This window comes from Giraffa tippelskirchi, chromosome 5 (genome assembly GCF_054371585.1).
Source record: "Giraffa tippelskirchi isolate mGirTip1 chromosome 5, T2T-mGirTip1v1.2.pri, whole genome shotgun sequence".
NCBI lineage: Eukaryota > Metazoa > Chordata > Mammalia > Artiodactyla > Giraffidae > Giraffa > Giraffa tippelskirchi.
The window spans coordinates 75,116,195-75,142,799 of NC_137279.1; the positions used below are offsets into that span (position 1 = coordinate 75,116,195).

At 45.8% G+C, this 26,605-nt stretch overlaps 1 protein-coding gene and 1 long non-coding RNA gene across 6 annotated transcripts in view; one reads left to right on the top strand and one right to left on the bottom strand.

Moving 5' to 3' along the window:
• Positions 1 to 1,382: 1,382 nt before the first annotated feature.
• Positions 1,383 to 15,845, bottom strand: LOC145506437 (uncharacterized). 2 transcript variants are annotated; one of them, XR_014053923.1, is made up of 3 exons: positions 15,610 to 15,832; positions 11,583 to 11,732; positions 1,383 to 2,630 (listed from the first exon to the last, which is right to left on the bottom strand). It is a non-coding gene; the product is annotated as an uncharacterized LOC145506437 (long non-coding RNA). The 2 variants fall into 2 exon arrangements; XR_014053924.1 differs by having other exon boundaries at positions 2,059 to 2,630; positions 15,127 to 15,845.
• A 90-nt stretch (positions 15,846 to 15,935) lies between these two features.
• Positions 15,936 to 26,605, top strand: part of LEMD1 (LEM domain containing 1) — a 30,637-nt gene continuing 19,967 nt past the window's right edge. Inside the window, exons 1-5 of one of the 4 annotated variants that reach the window (XR_014053922.1) lie at positions 15,936 to 16,001; positions 17,345 to 17,470; positions 18,054 to 18,176; positions 19,496 to 19,685; positions 20,976 to 21,046. Coding sequence is in view for 1 of the 4 variants with exons in the window: in XM_081491106.1 (XP_081347232.1) it covers positions 17,389 to 17,470; positions 18,054 to 18,176; positions 20,976 to 21,046 (276 nt within the window). In the remaining 3 variants the exon portion in view is untranslated. Of the gene's footprint in view, positions 16,002 to 17,344; positions 17,471 to 18,053; positions 18,177 to 19,495; positions 19,686 to 20,975; positions 21,047 to 25,650; positions 25,695 to 26,605 lie in introns of all 4 variants that reach the window. The other 3 variants (XR_014053920.1, XR_014053921.1, XM_081491106.1) reach the window with 3 other exon arrangements.

Here is a 26,605-nt window from a genome sequence, read left to right on the forward strand (position 1 = left end):
CCCTCAACCAGGGGGACTGTCTGACAGCAGTTTGCCTCTGCACTTTCGAGCCTTTGGTTTTCTAGCTGGCTTAGGCACTCAGTTTTCTGTTTCCGGTGAGATCAAAACTCCCCATGGTCACCCTGAGAGGCTGCTCTAGGGAAAAATGGAAGAGCTGCTGCTTGCAATGAGTTTTTCCCACAAAGCTATGACACTGGGGTTGCTGCCCTTCTTGGGAAAACCAGAGCTGGTTCTAAAGAATGTCCTGTTGGTACAAGCCCACCCCTGGCCCCTTAAAAGGTGCTGGAGAGCTAAGTTTGGTTAATTAGCAATCAAATATACTGGACATCACTAGGGAACCTAAAGCTTCCTCCCTTTCCTCTGCCCCTCCACCAAAGAACTGGGCCAACTGGGTTTCATACCTTTGTCCAGTTTTTATGCCCAAAGCCAGTTAGCATATGTTCTCTAGTCTGGGTTTGTCTCCTTCCCTCCCCCTAACCCCTCAACAGCTGTCTCTCTCCAGAGGCTTGAAGTCTTAAACTTTGATGATGCTCTTGAAGGCTGGGTTTAATGAAAAGCTTTTTTAGCCTCTCTTCCCTGGCCCAGCCTCTGGTCCTCTTCCTACACCCCACCCACTCCCGTGACAAGGTACCCCTGAGAGCCAATGGTGCTAACGTTCCGCACTGATACACTTTGAAGTCCAGTGAGATTTGAGCCCTTCAGCTGGGGTAGTTGGGTTCAGAGGGAGCATTTCATGCATCTCCTTAAGATCATGATCCTGGAGAGAGGTCCAGGTCTTAACCCAGTAAAGTATAATCATATTGTGTCAGACTCCTGCACTGAGGTGAACTGACTCCTGGATGGCTAATTTTTCTAGGGTGGCTGGGACCCATTCACCTAGCCTCTAATGGGTTTCATTTTGGCTCAAGATGCATGGTTTCCACAATCTATGCACCTGGAGTAAGCACTTTTCTGGTTGCCTCTGAAAAGTATGCCCGCAAATGCTGCTCTGTTAATTGCTGTAATAAACAGACTTTTATTATATCCCTTTGCACTAAATGAATTATGTTGTCAGGGTAGATGGGGCATCCATGTTTATTTCACACTGTAATACACTGCAACAGCAAAAGCTAAGCGTTTATTTCCACCAGCTCTGTTGGGGAGAAGGGAGACTGGGAAAAAGAGGAGCATGAACATAAAGTGAAGTAATGGGGTCCAGGAGGAGGCTTTGGGGGACGCACAGAGCCCTGGGGCCGTGGACCTCACTTGTACTATCTAGAAATTGGAGGAAGGTAGGCCTTCTCCCTCCGAGCATCTCAGAGAAATAGTGGGATAAAGCTGGCTGGAGGAGATGAAGTGGGGAACAGGAAGAGTCCTTTGGGGCTACAGTATGACCACGCAGGTATGAAGGTGCTTTTATTTTTTACAAGAGAAATAAAGACCTTTAGGTGTACTTCTTGGGACTATTGACAGGACAAATGGGAATTTTCAGACTTACAAGGAGAGAAAAATGCAATAATATTAGGAACAAGAATGATTATATCATACGATATGTGAATTATGTTTCAATAAAACTGTCTTTTAAAAGGATTATTATATCATAACTCCACTTTGATTAGAAGGCCAGCAATTTCAAGACACCACTGAAGCAAGAGGCTCTGAGGGGGCCAGAGAGCTAGAGCCATCAGGTCTCACCCAGAGCCAGACTCCTGTGAGGCCCAGGGTGGCTGGGGCAGGGTGGGGCTGAAATGTCTCCGGTTGCTGCAGGTTGGAGAGCGTACTGAATGCTCTGGGGCAGCCCGCCTCTTCTCCTGGCGCAGCCACTGCAGTGCTAGTAACAGGCATGCAACAGTGGTTGCTGACGGTCTGGGATAAATAAATGCCCCACGCCTCTCAGCCTTCAGGAGTCAGCTGGGAGTGTCAGCTTCTGCTTTCAGAATCCCAGTCCTCACCACTCGTGTGGGGAAATGTGTGCGGTGCACTGCTGTCTATTAATCTGTCCCATCAGACTTGAGTCCTGACTGTGCAAGGCCTTCGGGGAAGAGCAGTAGGAGAAACACTGGGAAATCACACACTGTCTGGGCCCTTGAGGAACTCATAATTTAATAAAATAGAAAGACTTGAAGGATGCAAGATGCAGGGCACAAGCAAAGTGCTTTGAGGCTTCAGGGGCCTGAGAGGGGCCTCCAAACTCTCTCTCAACTGTTTGGAGAGTGGGGAGGGATCAGGCAAGGCTTCACAGTGGAGGTGGACTTCCAGCTGAGATTTGAAGGATGGAGAGGAAGGCATGCTCAAAGCACAGATCCCAGGACCCCTCTCTCTTTGCCAGCATCTAGGACATTTGCCCATGGTTGTATACACATGCAGTGACCTTGCAAACAAGTGCCATACAGAGCTTCTCCTGTCACAGGTGGGCCCTGTTGCTCCCAAATTCCTTTCCTTTCCAGGAGTCTGACATTTCTTCCTCTTCAGGCTTTGACTCCCTGAGGCTTGTCCTCCAGGAGGAAGGGAACCCTGGGCAGTTATCAGGCGTTTGCCCCACAGCATCAGAGAATACATCGGGCTCTCTCTGGGAGCAGGTTTCACTCGGATGGGAACGTCAGTGGACATCTGGTCCCAGGGTGGCAGGGGCTGGTGGTCGTGGGGGGCACCTGGCGGGGAAGAGGGACGAAGCAAAGGGTGGCTGGGAGCTCTGACAATGAGCTTCCCCCATGGCACGGTTCTTGCACACTTAAGCTCCTTCACTCTCTAGATCTCCTCCTTCCTTTCCCCTCCCTCTTATTTTCTCTCTCCAAGTACATTCCCCCCAGCTTCCTTCCAAAGGATGTCCCATCATGTCCCAGCACACTGCTGGGGTCCAGGAGACCGGGGAGAGAGGCGTGGGTTGCCTGTCGTATAGCTGCTGTGTTTTTGTCCCTGCCCTGCCCCAGCTAAGATGCTTGTTGGTGGCCAGGATGACGAGTGACTTCAACTATCTGAATTCCAGTTTACCTCCTTATGGAATGGGTGGATTTCTGCCTCCACTTCCCTTCCTCTCAGCTGGCTATGGGGGCAAGAACGTAAGACTTGGGGTCTGATCTCAGTTCTCTTCACTAGCTGTGGTAGCCCAGAGAACTCAGTCACCCCACCCCTCTGTTTTCCATATGTAAAATGCAGATAATAATGCCCACCGCGTGTTTTTTGAGGATCAAACAAAAGATAGCACGTGCTAAAACGCTTACTTAGCTCAGTGCCTGGCATAAAGCACGAGTTCAGTGAGTTAACTGAGAGGGTTAGCTAAGCATGGCAGGAGATTTTGCCCTTATCTCACACATGTACTGCCTTTAGCATAGTGGGGTGGTGTGCTGAAAAGCCAGCTGGGGTTCCTCTAACTTCTTACTCTCCCCTCCCACTCCTCTTCCCACCCCACTCTCCCCTCCTCTCCCCCCACCCATCCCTCCCCTTCCCCTCCCCCACCCACCCCTCCCCCTCCCCTCCCCCACCCCAGCCTGGGTTCCTCTAACTTCTCATTCTCCCCTCCCCTCTCCCCTCCCTCCCCTCTCCCCTCCCTCCCCTCCCCTCCCCTCCCTCCCCTCCCCTCCTCTCCCCTCCCCTCCCTCCCCTCCCCTCCCCACCGTCCCACCCCACCCTTTCCCCTCCCCCACCCCAGCCTGGGTTCCTCTAACTTCTTATTCTCCCCTCCCCTCCCCCACCCCACCCCAGGCTGCGCGATGAGATCATCTATCGAGTACCAGTCACTCCCTCCGCCACCCCTCCCCGCCCCTCCCCCTCCCCCTCCCCTGGCTGGCTATCAAGGCGCCGCTCCCTCCCCTCCCTTCCCCTCCCCCACCCCCTCCCTTCCCCTCCCCCACCCCTCCCTTCCCCTCCCCCACCCCTCCCTCCCCCTCCCTCCCCCTCCCCTCTCCCCCTTCCCCTCCCCAGGCTGGAGACCGAGGCCCGGCGCTCCCTCCGCCGCACTTCGGGGAGCGTTCTGCAGGCGGCGCTCTCCCGTCGCTGGCGCGCCGGTGGAGTTCGGGCTGGGGTAGGGAGCGAGGGGTGAGGGGGAGTGTGCGGGGAAAACAGCCCCACGCGCAGCTCACATATTTACATCCGAACTGTCAAAATAGTTATTTTTAAGTCGAGCTCCGTCTGCTGCGGGTTTAAAATCGAGCAGGGTGGGGGCGGGGGCGCCCTGCTGGGGAGCGCGGGCGGCGGGCGCGGCGCGGCGGGAGGGCGCGCGGAACGGCTCCGGGCGCGCGGGGGCTCCAGGCGCGGGCGCTCCGGGGGGCTGTGTGTGCCTGGGCCCGGCGCGTGTGGCCGCAGCCCGGTCCTCTAGCCACTTTGCCCCGAACTTCGGGAGGCGCGGACACCAAAACCGGTCACGCCTGCCTTCCCAGAGCGGACGGGGAGACCGCGCATCCCCCCCAGCCAGGATGGAGGTCTGTCCTGTGCGCACCGTCGCCTGGGAAGGAGAGTCCCCCTGCCCCAGCCACTGATAACTTCAGCCCCAACTCAGCAACCATCGCCCCTCCTAGCTGCATCTTGCACCCATCCGAGCTTTAAAGCAAGATCTCTGGGGCTCCAGATCCAGGGGTCATTTTGAGGACCACCACCACCACCCCCCGACACACACACACACACACACACACACACACACGGTCATCCACAGTACAGCCACTCCGGGGAAAGAAGGTGCTGGTCAACGTTTGGACGGGCCTGAAGCTAAGGCCCGTTGGATCTGCAAGCAGTGGAGAGAGTGACTTCGCCTTAAATGTCAGCAATGGCAAGAATGAATTTTTTCTCGGCAAAGTGAGGGGCCTGCGGGTTTGACGCTTGTGACGCTTTTTTTCTGGCTCGCTCTCTCAGGGGCAGTGAGATTTGAGACAGACGCTGGCTGGCTCTGCTGCCATCAATATGTGTCCCAGTCCCGTCCAACGTCTGCTCTGTAATGAGTGCTGTTTGGGAATGTCACCTCTGCTGATGGGAAGGCGGCCCTGCGCACAGCCGGAGCCGCCTCTCCGTCTTCATTAGGCAGCCCGCAGCCTGGCTGCCCGCCGCCCTCGCTGGGTGACGGATGAGGGCGACGAGGAGTCAGGGCAGCAGCCTCCTGCTGTCCAGGATTCATTCCCAGACGATGACCCCACCGCCGTCCCTGCCGACCCCCCTCCCCTGATGGACAGCTGGAAAGAAAGGCCCTTCTAGGACAAGGTGCTGCAAGGACAGAGAGAATAGCCAGAAATCGGCACAATAAAGTGGAGTCATTTCCGAGAACAGACACATGCCCTAACCACTGTGTTCTCCTGTCTCGATTGCTTTTTCGGGTCTTCCCCTCCCCTGCCCAGCTGTCTTCAGAGGCCACATTTTATGTCCTTTCTAATAAACCTGTTCATCATGCACAAGTCACTGGATAAGGGTATGAAAGTGAAAGTGAAGTCGCTCAGTCGTGTCCGACTCTTAGCGACCCCATGGACTGTAGCCTACCAGGCTCCTCAGGTCCATGGGATTTTCCAGGCAAGAATACTGGAGTGGGGTGCCATTGCCTTCTCCACATAGATAGCTAGCACATAGCTAGTTAGCACAGGGCTATTAAGAAAAGCAACTTATTGACTTCACAACTGACTGTAGACTGATTAAAGCTAAATTTCTAAAATTAAAACAAAAAACAAACAAAAACTTTTAACATTCAGTTCAGTTCAGTGGCTCAGTCGTGTCCGACTCTTTGCGACCCCATGAATCACAGCACGCCAGGCCTCCCTGTCCATCATCAACTCCCGGAATTTACCCAAACTCATGTCCATCGAGTCGGTGATGCCATCCAGCCATCTCATCCTCTGTCGTCCCCTTCTCCTCCCGCCCCCAATCCTTCCCAGCATCAGGGTCTTTTCCAATGAGTCACCTCTTCGCATCAGGTGTCCAAAGTATTGCAGTTTCAGCTTCAACATCAGTCCTTCCAATGAACACCCGGGACTGAACCCCTTTAGGATGGACTGGTTGGATCTCCTTGCAGTCCAAGGGACTCTCAAGAGTCTTCTCCAACACCACAGTTCAAAAGCATCAATTCTTTGGCACTCAGCTTTCTTCACAGTCCAACTCTCACATCCATACATGACCACTGGAAAAACCATAGCCTTGACTAGACAGACCTTTGTTGGCAAAGTAATGTCTCTGCTTTTTAATATGCTATCTAGGTTGGTCATAACTTTCTTTCCAAGATAAGATAAGGGTATAAGTGTTCTAATTCCAGACTTCCTTCCCGCCAGGCCTATATATTGCCTCCCAGCAAAATCCTGCTCTCTTTAAATCTCAGCCCTCATACCTGCCTGAGACAAGAGATGCTGAGATGAGTGAAGCCTCAAGGTGGCATGAGACAATGACATGGCTTCAGAGGACCCCTGCTATTGCGATAAAAATGTTGCCATGGAGACCGGAGACTGCAGGTGTCTGGGTGGCCTCAGTGCTCTCTCCTCCCCCAGGCTGTGTTCCATCACGGCTGTGGCATCTTCTCTACCAGCCAAGCAAGTTAAGCTGGACTCAGAAGTTTCCTTCTGTACTTGTCAGTGGTTGGGGGTGAAGGCGGGTTGGTCCTACTTTGGAGGGTTAGGAGTGGAGGGTATGATCACTCAGAATTGTCTGAGGAACTGTCTCATCCAAAAGCTATATGGATAGTTGATTTCTTGACCAGATCTAGTGGTGGAAGGGGCTTCACTTTACCAGGCCCTCATTTTGAAAGGCTGTGGATGGGCCACCTGGACTTTTTCCATCACTCCTCCATGACTCCGTGATGGGCACCCTTGTCCACCCAGATGTTTGAGCCAGAACTCTTCCTTCAATTCAAGCCAGAGTGTCATCTTGCCATTCCACCACTCTCTACTCCGGCCCCCACATTCGATCCATCACCATGCCTGTGGGCTCTTCTTCCTAAATCTCCCTCGAAACTGCCTACTTCCATTTCTACGGCCAGCAACTTAGTCCAAGCTATCATCTCTTCTCACCTTGCCCTCTGATCTTGTCTCTACCACTCTCTCACTCATGCTTCTCCAGCCACCCTGACTTTCTTGATGTCCCAGGTGCACATGACCATCCCTGGCCACCCATTCTAGAAATTAGGCCCTTCGCTCCCACATCCTTCTCTGTCACATGTCAGCCTCATTATCACACTCTTAAATCCTCTCCTTCACTTCATTTGCTTGTTTGTCTACTTTCCCCTGCAGGGGCATAAGCTCTAGCAAGGCAAGAACCCCATCTGCTTTATTTACCCTTAGATCCACAGCACCAAGGACAGTGCCAGGCATGTGGTGGAACTCAGGAAATGTTTATTGAAGGAATGAATGAATCAGTGAGTGAACAGTTTGCTACCTCCTCATAGTAGCCCAGCCCTGCCCCACTCTTGTCTTTCTGTCACATTTAGAGGCATCTTCCTCCAACACTGGTGTCACCATGTCATTCCTCTGCTCAGAGCCCTTTGGTGACAGGCAAAATGTTGGCAACTGTTGAAGCAGTGTGAAGGGTATGTGTGGATTTTATCATACTTTCACATTACTTGCTTGTAATTTACTACTGTTTGAGACCATTTAAAATAAATTGAATTTGAAAACTGTGGAAGCAAAAAAAAATTATAAAACCTTCAGTGGCTCTCACTATCCTCAGGGTAAAGCCTTGGTGCTCCTTCTTCTCACGCCCTTCACTCTCCAGCCTCTGCCAGGCTTCCAGCCTCACCCTCAGCTGTCACCTCATTGCTTTGCACATTGAGAGCATGCCCGTGAAACAGCCACACTTGTTAGCATCAGGAAGACTCAGAACTCACTGGAACAGTTTTCTGTTTTCATTTTACAAGTATAGAATTGTAGATTTGTGTGTGTGTCTGTGTCTGTGAGTTGGCTACTGGAAAGTAGGGTCAGCTTGGAGCTTCTCCTGCAAGGACTGTAAAAGTATATTTAGGCCATTAGGGTTTCCATCTCTTTTAGCCTCGTTCTTAGTTCCATTTTATGCTCCTGCTTGTTCTTTTCTTTCTTTGCTTCTACCTTGATTATCTTTCTATGCCTGTCTTCAAACCTTTGCATATACAGAGTCCCCTTTAAGCTGTGGGAATTCACCTCTCCTTGGTTTTAGGGGCAGGAATGGATGTCCCACCATGCCCTCTTCATCTTGGTTTGTCTCATCTTTTATTAAATTTGGTCTCTCTTTTTCAAGTTGTTCCTTCCGCTGAACAACAGTCTCTTCCTGTGATGTGAGCCCATTCCCTCCAGTGCATTCTCTCTCTCAAATGTCCCTTAGAGTAAAAGCAGAACCCTGACTGGCCTTTTTATTTAAATTCTTTATCATCCATAGGCATACAAATCCCCTCCTTCTTGAACCTCCTTCCCACCTCCCACCCCATCCCACTCTTCTAAGTTGTCACAGAGTACTCGCTTGAGCACCCTACATCATAGAGCAGCTTCTCACTGGCTATCTGTTTTACACATAGTAATGCATGTGTTTCTATGCTACTCTCTCAATTTGTCCCATCCTCCCCTTCCCACACTGTGTCCACAAGTCTGCTATCTATTTTGACATTTCCATTGCTGCCCTGCAAATAGGTACATCAGTACCATCTTTCTAGATTCCATATACATGCGTTAGTATATGATATTCTTTCTCTCTCTGACTTACTTCACTTTGTATAATAGGCTCTGGGTTCATCCACCTCATTAGAACTGACTCAAATGTGTTCCTGTTTATGACTGAGTAATATTCTGTAGTATATATGTACCACAGCTTCTTTATCCAGTCATCTGTTGATGGACATCTAGGTTGCTTCCATGTCCTAGCTGTTGTAAACAGTGCTGAGATGAACACTGGGGTACATGTGTCTTTTTCAATCATGATTTCCTCAGAGTATATCCCAGTAGTGGGATTGTTGGGTCATATAATAGTTTTACTCCTCATTTCTTAAGGAATCTCCATATTGTTCTCCATAGTGGCTGTATCAATTTACACTCCCACCAACAGTGCAAGAGGGTTAAGACTACTACAAAGCTACAGTCATCAAGACAACATGATACTGGCACAAAAACAGAAATGTAGACCAATGGAATAGGACAGGAAGCCCAGAGATAAACCCATGTACTCAGGGGCACCTTGTCTTTGACACAAGAGGCAGGAATATATAATGGAGAAAAGATAGTCTCTTCAATAAGTGGTGCCGGGAAAACTGGATAGCATGAACACTTCCTAACACCATACACACAGATAAACTCAAAATGGATTAGAGGCATAAACGTAAGACCAGAAAATATAAAACTTTTAGAGGAAAACATAGGCAGAATACTTGATGACATAAATCACAGCAAGATCCTCTCTATGAGCCACCCTCTCAGTTCAGTTCAGTCGCTCAGTCGTGTCCGACTCTCTGCAACCCCATGAATTGCAGCACGCCAGGCCTCTCTGTCCATCACCAACTCCCGGAGTCTACCCAAACCCATGTTCATCGAGTCGGTGATGCCATCCAACCATCTCATCCTCTGTCGTCCCCTTCTCCTCCCACCCCCAATCCTACCCAGCATTAGGGTCTTTTCCAATGAGTCAACCCTTCGCATGAGGTGGCCAAAGTATTGGAGCTTCAGCTTCAACATCAGACCTTCCAATGAACACCCAGGATTGATCTCTTTTAGGATGGATTGATTGGATCTCCTTGCAGTCCAAGGGACTCTCAAGAGTCTTCTCCAACACCACAGTTCAAAAGCATCAATTCTGCGGCGCTCAGCTTTCTTCACCGTCCAACTCTCACATCCATACATGACCACTGGAAAAACCATAGCCTTGACTAGACGGACTTTTGTTGGCAAAGTAATGTCTCTGCTTTTAAACATGCTATCTAGGTTGGCCATAACCTTCCTTCCAAGGAGTAAGCGTCTTTTAATTTCATGGCTGCAGTCACCATCAGCAGTGATTCTGGAGCCCAAAAAAGTAAAGTCTGACACTGTTTCCACTGTTTCCCCATCTATTTCCCATGGAGTGATGGGACCAGATGCCATGATCTTAGTTTTCTGAACGTTGAGCTTTAAGCCAACTTTTTCGCTTTCCTCCTTCACCTTCATCAAGAGGCTCTTTAGTTCTTCTTCACTTTCTGCCATAAGGGTGGTGTCATCCGCATATCTGAGGTTATTGATATTTCTCCCGGCAATCTTGATTCCAGCTTGTGTTTCTTCCAGCCCAGCGTTTCTCATGATGTACTCTGCATATAAGTTAAATAAGCAGGGTGACAATATACAGCCTTGACGTACTCCTTTTCCTATTTGGAAAATAGAGCCACCCTCTAGAGGAGTGGAAACTAAAACAAAAATAAACAAGTGGGACCTAATTAAATGCTTTTGCACAGCAAAGGAAACTGGAAACAAGGTGAAAAGACAACCCTCAGAATGGGAGACGATAAGAAGTGAAACAACTGATAAAGGATTAATCTCCAAAATATACAAGCAGCCTGACAAAATATACGAGTGGGTCTTTAAAGGAGGACAAGCTACCTTCAGTTTCCCCTAATTCACAGAGAAAGGTGGGCTGTGACACTAAGTGAGGTCGGCAGATGCCCTATCACACTGTGTCCCCTCCCCACCAATAGCCCTGCGATAGGACCCTGCTGCTTCTGCAGAGTAATGGGGCTTCACTCACAGCTCACACTTTTGAGTCCTTGCTGTGGGCACTACTGAAAACAGTGCATTAAATACTTGAAGTGCATTACCTCAGTCCTGGGGCATTCTGTGGAGAAGGTAATTTTATTGTATTTCCATTTCACAGATGTGAAAGTCAGGCCCCAGGATCCCAGAGCTTAGAGTAGGTGGCAGGTCCAGGATAGAAGCAGAGGCAGCCTGGCCCCTGAGTCCACTCCTGATCGCTCTGTGTTTGTCTCTAAGTTCCTCCGGAGGGTCCCGAGCTCCTGGCTGAGACTCTGGCAGTCCGCAGCCTCCCTTCATTGCCTTTGCTACCATTTATTATCATTTCATGGAGAGACTAGGGTGAAGGACCACCACATGTCTCCCTGCCTACGGCCACTCTTCCCCTGCAGTGCATCTTGTCCTGCACCGTCAGATCAGTCTTTCTGACAGTCAGGAACCTCCAGGGACAACCCATTGTTGTCATCAGAGAGCCCCAGAATGGGAGGATCCTGGAGGCAGAAGGGACCTAGGGCCCTACACCTTTGTAGGAAATCGTAGGCCTCTCTTGTCCAACCGTGTCCATCCCTGTGTAAAGCAAATCCTTTGCTGAAGCTGGTCTGCTCTAATCCCCATTCCTACTCTAAGTCTTTGCTCGTAATGTGTCTGTCCTTGCCTGGAATGCCCAACCTTCTGCTTCTGCCTATTCACACCTTACTTGTTTAGTAGGTTCCAGCAACCCACTCCAGTACTCTTGTCTGGAGAATCTCTTGGACAGAGGAGGCTGGTGGGCTACAGTCCATGAGGTTGCAGAGTTGGACATGACTGAGCGACTGACATACACACACACACAGTCAGAGTTTCACCTTCTCCAGGAAGCTCTCCCTGAACACCTCCCACCCCTAACCAGGGGTGATTTTTTCCCCTCTGCTTCTGAACTTTTGCAACATTTATGGGTACTATGTTGGTATCCAATTATGAAATTTGACTACTTACTTTTTATCTTGTGTGTTTGGAGTTTGTTTCTTCATGGAGGCATAATCTCTTTGAAGACAAAAATCACATTTTAGATCTCTTTCTGTTGTCCACAGATTATCCAAAATTTTTTGCACATGGGTTATGCACAATAAATCTCACATACATGACCTACAGGATACCATAAAGGGAGTGCAGATAATAATTTGTCAGCATCTAAGAGCTGGTTTGTCTTCATAACAGAACTAGAGGATAGATTCATTTGAGTTTTAAGAAGCAGCACAGAGAACAGGGTAGATAGGTAGCTTCCTAACTTTACATAGCAGTGAAACTCTGCCTTTAAAAGCAATCTTCATAGGAGCCCAATATGCAAAGCTGGAAGAGGCAGAATAGTTCTGACTGCCTTGGAGTGTGGCTACTCTGTGCTCCCCACCCCCTCTATGGCAGCTTGGAGGAAATCCTGGGGATGGAGTATTATATCTTGAAAACCACTGGGAACAATCCATCTTGTCTTACTTCACATAAGCAGCATTTACTAACTTGGGTGCTGAAAGAAGAGACTGTATGCACTCAATCTCATTGAAAACATATTTGCTTTGTGTTTATAAAATGGCAATTAAGCAACTTTCTTCTCTTTGTTTCACACAAGTTTGGTTTTGTTTTTTTCCGTTAGCCTTGTTCATGCCTTATTCTCCTGAGGAGAAGATGCTTCTGCCAGAGCCCTCAGTGCATTTGGTTAAACAATTGTTCACTCCTCTGTTGTCCCCATTAAAGAGGCAGCTCCTTGAAAGCAGTCTCTCTGCCTTACCTATCTTCTCTTCTTCAGTCTAACAGGGTGTCTGGTGTGCAGTAGGTGTTCAGTAAGTGATCTCCCAAGGGACCTGAGTCTCCAGCTACTCAGCCCTCTCTCAGTGAGCCAGGCCCAGCTCGTGGCCTCTGTGGCTGATCCACGTGGAATCTGGGTGTGGTGGTGTGTCTTTCTCCTGCTTCACAGCCTAAGACTGAGCACCTCCCCTGCCCTCCCCTGCCCTGCTCCCCTCTTCCCTTGCCCAACTGTCATGGGCTCCAGGAATATTAGTTAATTTTAATATTAGCCTAAGAAAGATTAATTAGGAAGGCAAATTTGCTCTTAAAAGTGTAATTAATTCCAAAGCCAAATAGAGGGGAGTTATGGATTATCTGCTTTGCTGTTGCCTTCAAGCAGTGTGGAGAATCAAGAGTTGACTAGATGAGCAAAGAATAATCATTTAAGTGTCGGTGCTGTGTAGACCTACTCCTTGTGAAGTAAGCTCATGGCTGAGACAAAAGATTTAGGCTGAAGTAGCTCTCATACAAGGGAGGCAAAGAGGAAACCTCCAATCAGACACCCTGTCCAGTCTGTTCCAGCTCCTAAATCATTTGCAAATCACATATCTTTCTCTCTTAGTCCTCCTGCAAACTGGCTTGGTCCAGTCTGAGTCAACTCTTTTCTGGACTATTGTAGTAACTTCCCCAAGAGGCCTGCAGACTCTGCCCTACCAACTCATTCTCTACTCAGACTCAAAATGAAATTGTATCAAATGCATAAATGCATCCTCCTCAACCCAGTGTCAAACACAGTCATGCCATGCACTGCTTGTGAACTTCCAAATGTGCATAGAGGTGAAGGGGTAACTCCTTGGCATGGGCCACAGAACTCTTCATAATTGGCCCAACCTGTCCACCAGGCTCATTTCCTTCTTGCTCACCACACCCCAGAATGACGGTCCCCAGCTCTCTTTTTATAGAGCAAACTATGGCTTATTCTAGAAGCCTCAGCTCAAATGAAACTTTCAGCCCTTAGAAACTTCCAATTCTGGGCTCCTGGAACGCTCTGTTAACAGTTTATCTTATTTTCTTGATATTATTGCTTTTTTTTCTCTTTAAGGGAATGAGCTCCTTAAAAGGACTGTGGGTTTTGCATCTTTGTGTTTTCTCTTCTCTGTCTCCCTAATTTAGGCCAAGCATAAAGTCTATCCCATAGGAGATGACCAATAAATATTTGTTGAAAGAAATTGGTCAGTTCATAATTTCAATTGTGATGCCCACTGGATTAGCTCACTGAAACTCAAATTTCCTCCTTTGTCCCTCAGCTTGAAATATCTGAGAAAATGCCTCAGTTTTCCACTTCCTTGTACCTACCTAGCTGAGGCTCAGAGGCAGGTGGCTTTGGGAGGAAAGTTGGGAGAGAATGGCAAGTGATGCAGGCTTCAGCCTGACAGCTGCTGATCTTTGCTTTAGTTGATTTCCCCCTTTGCAAATGGTTATTGGCAGTTGAAACTGCATATCTACTCTCTGCTCCCCTATGTAAATTGCATTTACATTTAAATTGTGCATTCTTCCAAAGGATGGGGTTAGTAAATAACATCAGATTAAGCTTGAGGAGAGGAAATTGTGCCCCATGTAAAACCTGAGACTGAAGTGACATCTGGCTTTTACTATTTCTGTTATTTCAGTTTAATAACAGCATGTGGCATTAAGGGAAAAGAAATTGGATCTACATTTTAATGAAAGGAGGAAGCTCTCAGAGTTTAGATACCTTATCGTGTTGAATACCTAGTCGATTGGCAATTAAAACTTGTTTCCCTGGAGAAATGGAATAAAACATCTTTGCAGCCATGGAGAGAATAAAACAAAAAACAAGCTAATGACCAGGACTTCACAGATAAAACCAAAGGAAATGGGTGAAGTAAACATCAAAATCAAATATTTCAGGATATCGCAGAGTACAGGAATTTTTAAACAGAATAACACTGAGAATAGAATCATGCATATGCTTCAGATAGAATGGTTTGTGAATAATAGGGGGCTCAACCCAATCATATCATCTGGTTAAATTCTTTGTCAACCTAGCTTGTTTTAAGTTCCAGAGGTCTGACCAAGAAAATATTTTAGAAATGCTAGTTTCATCCCAAGAGTCTAACTGTTTAAATGGAAGCGGTTCCACCTGCTGGCTGCTTTCTTTGTTTAAAGCAATTTGGGGAAATATAAATAAAATGCTTGTGCATCCTAATAACCCAAGCCTATCATTTATTTGCTTTGATTTGAAACAAATGTGTCAATTTTCAAAGCCTTTGTTTGGTAAACCCGGTGTTTAGATGTTGGCAAATGTTTGCATTGCATGTTTGTTTGGAAATTGATGCTTTATTCACAGACTCAGGAGCCAGAGCCCTTGGAACTGTAGTCTGGGATCCCTCAATGAGACTCCCTGACTATGCACACAGAGATGTTCAGTCCTTTTCCAGAATCTGCAAAGTGTTGACATGATAGAATCCCATGGGCAAGTGTAAGTGGGATGGAGACTTCTAAGAAAGACACTGGTTGTAGAAACTTTCTGAGTATAGGGCTCATGAAACATCGAAAAAACAGACAACATTTATATACTACTTCCTATGTGCCAAGTACTTCATGTGCCAAACACTTCATATGCCAAGAACTTCATATGCCAAGCACTCAGTGAATCCACGTAACAGCCCTGTGAGGTAGGTACCACTGTCATACGCATTACAGGTGAAGAAAAGGAGACACAGTAAGGTTAGTAACTTACCCCACCCAGGGTCACTCAGCTGGTAAGAGACAGAGCTGGAATTTGACTCTAGCCAGGCTGGCTCCACTGTCCTCTTAAGCCCTCCCAGTGATTTCCTCCTACCCCTGGTATTTAATGAAGGCATTGTGTTTTCACAAAGTTATATTTTGTCTTGCATAATTGTTTTTAAAGTCTCAGCAGTATTTTTTTAAATACCCAAGCTAATAGTCTGAGGGTTCTTTCTTAAACAAAATTAAGCAACAACAACAAAAGCTAGCTGCTGCAATATGGATAATAAATAATATCTGTGCCAGAGGTCTTTCAGGAGTGTGCAGAGGATGAAAAGAGATGATATGAGAGTGCTCTGAAAAGGCCAAAACCATCAAAGTTCTGAATCATTGTTTATCAAAATACTGACTCTTTTTCCTACATGAGCAGTTCCTTAACAAGTTAATGTGAGTTCCTTCCACCTTCCTAGAGTATATGGCCAAATTACCCACTTACTACTGTGAGTCTTTTGATGATGGCCTAGACACTTAAGTCTGTTTGATTTCTCCTTTATCTTCCTAATTTCTTAGCACCATTTGGTTTGGTAACAGATCCTTCTCACTTCCTATGCATGATAGTTTCTCTGCATCCCTTGACATTTTACCATGGCAGTTGGCCTATGAAGTTGACCAGTGCCTCCTTCTGTTTGAACTCAGGCTAAATTCATCATCTGACTTTCACATCAGTCTGTTGCCAGGGGGATTTCTGATGTCACATGTCAGTATTATGATTACAATAATACTTAACAGGCAAAAAGGGATTGGTTGCTAGCGGAAATCCTTGGGTGAAACTCACTCAGCTTTAGTAACCATCCCAACTGCATAGACTGCAGACAACCATGTAAACAGGTAAGTGAATTAATCATTCAACTGGATTCTATTTGAATTTTTCTTCCATATGTGTGTTTCCTTTAAGCAATTGTCTACTGTCACTTGAAACTGATGAGGGCTCTTTTGGAAGTTATTTTGGGAAGGTGGTGAAACAACAGACAGCTGTTCTTGGGAACAAGTGTCATAGGATCTGCCTGAGCTAGCTTCCAGTTTAAAAAATATCTGAGGTGCATCATCCTTTTCCTTCATAACAGTAGGTCGTTTACTAGTAGCCTTAAAAGTGTCAGTTCAGCTTTTCAAACACATAGGAAAGAAGGAAACTTACACTTACCAAGTACCTACCATATGCCAGAATGTGACTCTGGTCAAAGTATACCTTTAAGGTGGAGAACTGGTAAATGAGGTTCTTGAACAACTCTGTTATACATGACAATTCACAGCTTTTTCTAGCTTATATACAATGTTCTTCCTAATTGGACATTGATTGATCACCAATAAAGTTCAAAGTCATTACTTAAAATTGGTCCAGATCCTGATATGCTGAGTAATTGTCTTGAAGTTGTTTTCACTGCAATATTAAGAAGACTGGAAACATGGTAGAAATAAGGTATAATAAATAAAGATTTGACAAATGCATCTGTCTTTTCAGAGTTTTATTAAGTAGGTGGAAGGTCAGTTTTAGGGGATCCAGGGATCAACAAAATAAAACTGATTGAACCTGAGGTTGTGCAGATTTGGAAAGCCATATCAAGACTTGCCTAAATCTATATAAATCAATTTGTGTGCCAGAGAATGAATAGCCGACTTTTTTTCAAATGCCAATTCAGCAATTACAAAGTCTGCTGGCGGTTAATTAAAAACTACCATCTCGTTATGTTCAGAGTTAAATTATAAGTGTGAAAAGACTACTGTTTGCAATAACTGAATGCTCTGTACTCTCTGTACTCTCATCAAAAGGAGGGAAGGGATAAATAACTTTTATTTAACTCACTAAAAAATCTCTCTCAGCTCTTTCATATTTAATTAACTTATCTTCTCAGAGCTTGTGTCTTACTCAGAACTCCTAAGCAGTGATCGAAATATTTGTTCATTTTGTGTAGAAGATTTTTCTTACATTAGTTAAGTAGAAAAGTTAGAAATAATTGAACCCCGAAGACACTGGGCAAAGTGACACCCTACCAGAGCTTTGCATTGAGGCCACTAAACCCAGAAGAGATTGATAACAGAGAAACAGCAGAAAACGGTGGGTTTTGCTTTATTGACTATGCACCTCCACACCTGCTGTAAGCACTTTTGTGGGCTGGTAAAGTTTCAGTTCTCATTTATTTATAAGTCTCATTTATAACTTAATGTTTCGCTAGCTCAAGGATTCCACTGTCAGAAAAGAGACCAAACTTTTGTCACCATGGTGGAGGTGAAGTGTCTGAGTGATAATGAATTACAGAATGAACTCGACAAACTTGGATTTTCACCTGGCCCAATACTACGTACGTATGTGGCGATTATTAGAGAGTACTCAATGATTACTTGTGAGCGACTCCAAAGGCTGAAAATTATTTGTAGTGGAAGGAACATATGCAATAAAAAACATTAAAATAGAAATAGGAAAAAAATTTAAAACCCAGAAAACCATATATAAGGAAGAGACCATAAGTAACCCAGTTCTTATTCACAGATTAGTGAAGAGAAAGTATTGGTATTTTACAATCGTGAAAAGCTAGTTATTCTTGATTATATCACCCTGGGCTCTTTTTACATTTCTAGCATGTGCACCATGTTAACTGTTTATGTATTGTCCATATTTCCCATAAATAGGATGTATGAATTTTTCAGTCTTGTTCTCCAATGTACACGATATGTAACTTTGTGGCCAGTCCACAGAAGCCCCACCTTAAGTGTTGGTGGAAGGAAAGGAGTGAGTCCAGGAGGTATGGGGTCCACCTTATTGTAAAAGCCACAATTTCCCAATAATGTAAGGTACAAGAATAAAAATCTAAGTTGTGTAATATTTTGAATCCAGTGAGATCACATACACAGAGTGACTTAACTGCTCTCCACATTCTTTCTCAGCTTCCACCAGAAAAGTGTATGAAAAGAAGTTAGCACAATTGTTGGTCTCAACTCCCTGTGCACCACCCAAGAAGAATGGACCCGGAGAACAGGACAGAGCTCAGGACAATGATGACAGTGAAGGTACCATCAGAAGCTGAACTGTAGATAGCAGCTATGCACTTATTCACACCTTGTACAGTATGATTTAGGCAGCCTTAAATTCTATGCCAGGTGACCTGTGAAATATCCCTGTGGCCTATTTGCACACAGAGCCAAAAAATAGGCCCCTGGGCTGCAAGAGGAATCTATTAACTCCGCATCTACATTCATGCCAGTGACTCAGTGGGTGGACTGTTGGGAAAAGGACTGGTCAATTTGCACATTCTGTTACTAATCAGAGCCAACTCTGTATTTGATTTCTAAAACCAGAAGTTCCAACAGGTAATTTCCTAGTCTCCTTTGAGGTCTCAACCTCTGCTTTACCTCAAGCAATAAATTTGACAATTATTTTCTTCAGACTAAATGATTACACATCCATTCAGACATATGAACCAGATTGTACCTCCCCAAAGTTCTCCTGTGCCTACTGCCTTCCTGACTTAATGGGGGTTGACCACAACTGGTCTCTTCCAGGCCCCAGGCTGGGTAGGGAGTGGTGAACTCTGGGATTCATGGTTTTTCTTTTCAGGGGCCCCTTCCCCATGTGTACAGTTCTCCTGCAGGAGTGTCTAGTTTAGGCTCTGAAGGGGTGGGCTTTAAGATTCCCACAATGTATTCTGAGGCTTTTTTTGTTTAATAAACATTTATTAGGAGTCCTATGTGAACCACACTAAAACAAAAGGAACTATCATTTATTGAAGATCATCAGTGCATTTCTGCCCTAATATACATGATCTCATTTAACCTTCACAAAACTTAGGTCAAGTTCAGAGAGGCCAAGTAACTGGCTTAACATATAGCTAGAAAGTGGCCCCAGAAAATAAGCTCCCAATAGAATGTGCCATGAAGAGCAAGGCCCATCCGTCTTCTTTATCACTACGTGTCCAGGTCCTGGAACAATACTGCGCACACAGCAGGAAATCACTCTACACTTTTCTCATAATTTCCATTATGAGGATGGACATATGACATTTTTGTCCATGTCTGACCTACAAAAAATGGCAATTTCATATAGTTCAAATTAAGAACTCAACCAACAGTGTAAATGCCTGGGGCCCCCTGAAGAATCCCCTGGAATGCCTGGCATTGGTGGTGGCACAGACCCTGAGAGCTTTCCCTGAGTCTGGCATGATCTCATTTGGAAATGGCAGCAGAATTTGGGGACAGACCTCACTGGCCCCTGAGCAGAGTAATTAGCATGGGGGTCCCTCAGGACAAATGGCTACTGCAGAGTTTTTTTTGGAGGTGGGATGTGTTCAGAGTCTTGACCCAGATCTGGGACTGCCTCTGTTCCCTGCCAGAGACAGCAGCTGAAGGGACCTGACCAGCCCTCTGATGAAATGCAGTGTCAGCCTAGAAGATTCCAGAGAGGAAGGCTTGTACGCTCACTGCCCATGACTGCCCATGACTTCAGGTCAGAGCTACACAACCAAGCTGTTGTGGTCTCAAGCCAAGTCATCCTGGTTCTCAGAAGGCAGGTTCTCCACAGAGGTACATTTATGCGAGGTCTAGGAGGGAGCTGGACCTTTGGTTTGCAAGCTTTACTATTGCTTTACTGTCCACCCAACACTAGCCAACTGCAGGCAATCAGGTCAGAGTAGAAGCTCTGGTTCAGTCCTACTCTTGTAATGCAAGAGTCAACGGCTGGTGAGTAATACAAGTAGAAAACCTGCTTCTCAATGTCAGGTCTGAATTAGACATTTGAATCTGCCCATTGGAGGAGTTTCATAGACCCTGGTGCCGTTAGAATGCAGGGGTTGTCATGGAATTCTTGAGGTCTTGTGGACATTCGGCCTTGGGCATTTCACAGAAACACGCAGTTCTGGGGTGGGGTTGTGGTGGAGGGAGCAGGGCAGCACCAGACCTGAAGCTGAGCATTAGGTCGTCTGAACCTTGAGTGGATTTGGTTTTTCTCATTCTCACTCACTGTGCTGGCATTCAGTGAATCTAACCTCTTCAGGGGCCTCCCTGGTGGCTCAGAGGGTAAAGCGTCTGCCTGCAATGTGCGAGACCCAAGTTCGATCCCTGGGTGGGGAAGATGCCCTGGAGAAGGAAATGGCAACCCACTCCAGTACTCTTACCTGGAAAACCCCATGGACAGAGAAGCGTGGTGGGCTACAGTCCATGGACTCGCAAAAAGTCAGACATGACTAAGTGACTTCACTTTCACTTTCACTTTTCACAACCTCTTCAAACTTCCCAAATATTTTTGACTTGGAGGACCCGTGGAAAATCCTCTGCAAGAAAACCTCTGCTGCATGTCAACAGCACACAGTTGCTCCAAGTTGATCAAAACAATTCTCACTGGCTGAAGCTGAGAGTCGATTAACAACAACCTTTTCTGCTCGTGGCAGTTCCCCTGATCTTAAAGCCTTTTTAGCACAGATCGGGCCTTCCCTCCCCTGGGTGCTCCTTTGAATACAGGACAAATTCTGCCCTGTCTTGACGATCAGAGATGCATGAGGCTTACAGCCGCTTTGAAGGGGCAAAAACATGCCCAGATGAGCAGCCAGCTCTGGCTCTGCAGCGTTTCTCTCAGAGGCACACAAAGACGACCGCAGCCTCCCAGGGAGGAGCCCGCACCGTGCTCCCAGGGGAAAGCTTGTGTGTTCCACAAAGGCCAATGCAGAATCTGCCCTCAGAAGGTGAAATGAATTTTCTTCCCCTCACAAAACTCTTTTGCCTTGTGATTAAGAGGATTCACTCCTATGATTGGTGTGTATTCCCTTTGCTAGTTTGTATTTCTCATGGCCTATTTTCCTTTTGTTTCCCATGATCCAGAGTTTAATGCCACTATCATTTTGAAACGAAATATCACACCCTCATCAGAAAAAAGCAAGGGACCCAAAAATGTATGTACAATTCTAATGCATGAATACTTTTACACATATATTAAATATAGGAAATAGCACTTTTCATGTGTATTAGGAAAGGAAATAGCTAGTCCGCTACACTCAGTTATAATGGTAAAATCCTAGTTTTTTAAAAAGTCCCTGTTAATGCAGGGTTCTGTTTCGTGAAGCTATTTCTGCATCCCAGCACAGGGCCCAGGGTAACAGTGTCCTCCCGCCCCTCCCTGAATAGCCACCCTCTCCCCCTCCAGCTATCGTCCCCTCTCTCTCCTCTCGCCCGTGGTCACACATACGCCCACAGTGAGTGTGGGGTAAGTGTGAGTTCCCATGCTCTTCTCTCTCTCTGTCTTCTGGACGCCAAGGTCTGGCCTCAACCCTCATCACCACTGAGGCAAGCAGCCAGTTGTGTGGGAGTCACAAGTTTGGGGAAGCCCTGCTGATTTAGAAGCCCTGCCTTTCCACTTGCTGGTTGTGTGACTTTAACAGATCTAAGCCTCCCTGAGTGCAGCTGGTCACACAAGGCGACTGGGAAGGGAAAGGCTCTTAGCCTTGGATCTGGTGCACCGTTAGCCCACATAATGAACTCCAGGTCATCAACTCTAGAGACACTTTCTCAGCCTTCTGACCACTGTCCCTCCTTGTTTAGAGACACCTGTTTCCTTCAGTTCAGTTCAGTTCAGTCGCTCAGTTGTGTTCGACTCTTTGCGACCCCATGAACCGCAGCAAGCCAGGGCTCCCTGTCCATCACCAACTCCCTGAGTCCACCCAAACTCATGTCCATTGAGTCAGTGATGCCATCCAACCATCTCATCCTCTGTCGTCCCCTTCTCCTCCTGCCCTCAGTCTTTCCCAGCATCAGGGTCTTTTCCAGTGAGTCAGCTCTTAGTATCAGGTGGCCAAAGTATTGGAGTTTCAGCTTCAACATCAGTCCTTCCAATCAACACCCAGGATTGATCTCCTTTAGGATGGACTGGTTGGATCTCCTTGCAGTCCAAGGGACTCTCAAGAGTCTTCTCCAACACCACAGTTCAAAAGCATCAATTCTTCGGTGCTCAGCTTTCTTTATAGTCCAACTCTCACATCCGTACATGACTCCTGGAAAAAAACATAGCCTTGACTAGATGGACCTTTATTGACAAAGTAATGTCTCTGCTTTTTAATATGCTATCTAGGTTGGTCATAACTTTCCTTCCAAGGAGCAAGCGTCTTTTAATTTCATGGCTGCAATCACCATCTGCAGTGATTTTGGAGCCTAGAAAAATAGTCAGCCACTGTTTCCACTGTTTCCCCATCTATTTCCCATGAAGTGATGGGACCAGATGCCATGATCTTAGTTTTCTGAATGTTGAGCTTTAAGCCAACTTTTTCACTCTCCTCTTTCACTTTCATCAAGAGGCTCTTTAGTTCTTCTTCACTTTTTGCCATAAGGGTGGTGTCATCTGCATATCTGAGGTTACTGATATTTCTCCCGACAATCTTGATTCCAGCTCATGCTTTATCCAGCCTGGCGTTTCTCATGATGTACTCTGCATATAAGTTAAACAAGCAGGGTGACAATATACAGCCTTAGATGTACTCCTTTTTCTATTTGGAACCAGTCTGTTGTTCCATGTCCAGTTCTAACCTTTGCTTCCTGATCTGCATACAGATTTCTCAAGAGGCAGGTCAAGTGGTCTGATATTCCCGTCTCTTTCAGAATTTTCCACAGTTTATTGTGATCCACACAGTCAAAGGCTTTGGCATAGTCAATAAAGCAGAAATAGATGTTTTTCTGGAACTCTCTTGCTTTTTCGACAATCCAACGGATGTTGGCAATTTGATCTCTGGTTCCTCTGCCTTTTCTAAAACCAGCATGAACATCTGGAAGTTCACGGTTCACGTATTGCTGAAGCCTGGCTTGGAGAATTTTGAGCATTACTTTACTAGCATGTGAGATGAGTGCAACTGTGCAGTAGTTTAAGCATTCTTTGGCATTGCCTTTCTTTGGGATTGGAATGAAAACTGACCTTTTCCAGTCCCGTGGCCACTGCTGAGTTTTCCAAATTTGCTGACATATTGAGTGCAGCACTTTCACAGCATCATCTTTTAGGATTTGAAATAGCTCAACTGGAATTCCATCACCTCCACTAGCTTTGTTCATAGTGATGCTTCCTAAGGCCCACTTGACTTCACATTCCAGGATGTCAGGCTCTAGGTGAGCGTGAGTGATCATGCCATCCTGATTATCTGGGTTGTGAAGATCTTTTTTGTACAGTTCTTCTGTGTATTCTTGCCACCTCTTCTTAATATCTTCTGCTTCTGTTAGAGCCATACCATTTCTGTCCTTTATTGAGCCCATCTTTGCATGAAATGTTCCCTTGGTATGTCTAATTTTCTTGATAAGATCTCTAGTCTTTCCCATTCTATTGTTTTCCTCTATTTCTTTGCACTGATCTCTGAGGAAGGCTTTCTTATCTCTCCTTGCTATTCTTTGGAACTCTCCATTCCAATGAGTATATCTTTCCTTTTCTCCTTTGCTTTCTGCTTCTCTTCTTTTCACAGCTATTTGTAAGGCCTCTTCAGACAGCCATTTTGCTTTTTTGCATTTCTTTTTCTTGGGGATGTTCTTGATTCCTGTCTCCTGTACAGTGTCACCAACCTCCGTCCATAGTTCATCAGGCACTCTATCAGATCTAGTCCCTTAAATCTATTTCTCACTTCCACTGTATAATCATAAGGGATTTGATTTAGGTCATACCTGAATGGTCTAGTGATTTTCCCACTTTCTTCAATTTAAGTCTGAATTTGGCAATAAGGAGTTCATGATCCGAGCCACAGTCAGCTCCCGGTCTTGTTTTTGCTGACTGTTATAGAGCTTCTCCATCTTTGGCTGCAAAGAATATAATCAATCTGATTTTGGTGTTGACCATCTGGTGATGTCCATGTGTAGAGTCTTCTCTTGGGTTGTTGGAAGAGGGAGTTTGCTATGACCAGTGCGATCTCTTGGCAGAACTCTATTAGCCTTTACCCTGCTTCATTCTGTACTCCAAGGCCAAATTTGCCTTTCTGTTTCCTTAGATTTTGTCAGCTCTGTGCTCTCTCTGTTCTTGGTTCTACCCTCTTCCTGTTCCCAGCTGGGTCTTTGTCTTTTGGCCCCTGCAGGCGCTGGTGCCCGAGGTCTGTCTTCAACCCCATCCCTCTCACTCCGTGCCATTGCCCTTTCTGCCTCTTCCCCTCTGGCCTCTCTCTGGGGTGTCTCTACATGCCTCCACACAGCACCCTCTCCTAGGCTTGGGTCTGCATATCCAACTGCCTCCTGTCCTGGAGAGCTCCTTCCTTCTCCTTCTCCTCCCCTTCCTTCCTTCCCCATTTCTTGTATTCACCCAAGAAATGTTTGTAATCGTGGATATTTCACAGATTAGATAGATGTGTTTATACTTCCCCCTTTGGTTATATCCCAGCAGCTCATTTTCACTCACCCTAACCTCCATCTGTGGCCTCTGTTTATTCTGATGGCTTCACTGCCTTCCCACTGTTCAGGCTCAAAACCTCTGAGTTATCATGGGATGTCCACAGTCCTCAGCTTCCTATATATACATAATTGCCAAGTCGCATGGATTAGAATTATGAGTTGTTTTTGTTTTTTTTTAATTTTCCCTCCTTCTCTCTCTACTGCCGCTATGTTGGTTTGCATTCATCTATTTTTCTAAAAAATTTGAACAGTTTCCAAATCTTCCTAACTGGCGTCTTCCTGCAACTTTACCCAAGTCAGATTCAAATCTACCAGTAGAGATTAAATCATATTACTAATTTTCCTGGAGACTTTAGAACAAGATGCAGGCTTATTCTACACCATGAGGAAACACCAATATCTCCAGTAACTTTACCTCCCTCATCATCAGACTCAACTGTAATTACTTGTTTCTGCACCTCTGACACTTTCTTTCCACAGGCCTTTGCCTCAACTGTTCTTTTTGCATGGATTTCCTTTCATTTTCCCACCTGCTCCCCATTTTTCTTCCTGTTAAAATCCTGTGATGATTTAAGGGACATCTCAAAGGCCAATGCAATGCACCCCTTTACAGTTGCCTTGTGTCCCCTTCAGTGGCTGTCACAGGCAAAGCTCACCTCATCAAGCCCACCAAACAGTTCTATTGACAAATAGGTAAATTTACCAATGTGATCTAGTGTGTAAACTACTTGCTGAGTTTAAACACCAAGTGAAATGGAGCCCTCATCTAAACATTCCTGCAGTACACTGTAGCTTAACTTCCCATTGAAACATAATTCAAATTTGATGAAGGAATTCTGATAGCTTACAAATTTTCTAAAAGGATTTTATAATTCTTCTAAATGGCTCATTAAAGGAATCCTTTCCATTCAGTAAACCTCGTTTCCACAGAGAAGCCTTTTGTATAGTTCCTACAAAGACATTTACAGGAGAAATAGCAACCTGAGTATTTAAAATGCATTAGGTGGGACCATTGTCCTTCAGGCTTTGCTTTATGGAAACCCGAAATAAAACACGTCAATATTTTGAATTAGCAACAGAATTTAATAGAAAGTTCATGATGGCATAAAATGTTTTGATCTGAAGGATTTATACAAGCCATTTTGATTCTCAGAAAGGCCCCAAGACATCTTTTCAACTTTAAGTCTGAAAGTAAATGTAAGTAAGCACTTAAATTTCCATATAAAAGGTGGTAGAAAGTGTGTTTATTGAGACACTTGTCGAACACCATAGACTTTAATTACTTAAAAGCAGTGATCTGTACCTAACAGTCCTCTAAGTACCTGCAAGTGTAGTGTTTACATTTCTTTGAAACACCAGTGAACACACATTTCCCTCTTATTTTAGTAGATTTCTAGTGGACTACAAACCACTTTGAGATTTGGATTGTGTCCATTTCTGGACACTTTTTAATACTGTATGTGTGTGTGTTTTATCAAGTCACATATATGGCCCATTTGATTTGGTGATTAAGACTACCAACAAAGCCAGGTCAATATTTTTAATTGAGTTTTTTCCATCAGATAGACTCTAGACACAGTTTCTGCTTCCACTGATGGAGGAAGGAGTTAAACCAATGTGTATAACTCAGGCTCTCAGTCCCCTTCTCCCAAAGAGGGAAAAGGGTTTGGGGGCAGTAGGGAGGCAAAACAATCTACAGCACTGAGGTTGCATAAAGTGGGGTTTGAGTAGGGTGACCATATAATTTATTAGCCCTAATAGGATGCTTTTGAGAATGAAACCAGAAGGGATGCTGAAATAGCAGGAGTAAAAACAGGACTGTTCTGGCAAAACAGGGCATATGGTCACCCTGGGTTTGGGAGTGGTTCCAAAGGGTGAAGTGTTTGTGCATGCACGCGTCTGTGCAGGGGCTGCTGCAGGCAACACCCAGAAGGCAGCTGGCTCTGGAAGGTGTGTGCTTCTGGTCCCGTCTGGGTGTCTCCTTATTCTCTTCCTGCCAGAATCCCCTTTCATCCTGCTCTATCAGCCTGGAATGCCTTCTTCTCATCTTACCACCTATCCTATACTACATTCTACCAGAAGTTTCTCCTAATGTGTTCTGTGGGTCT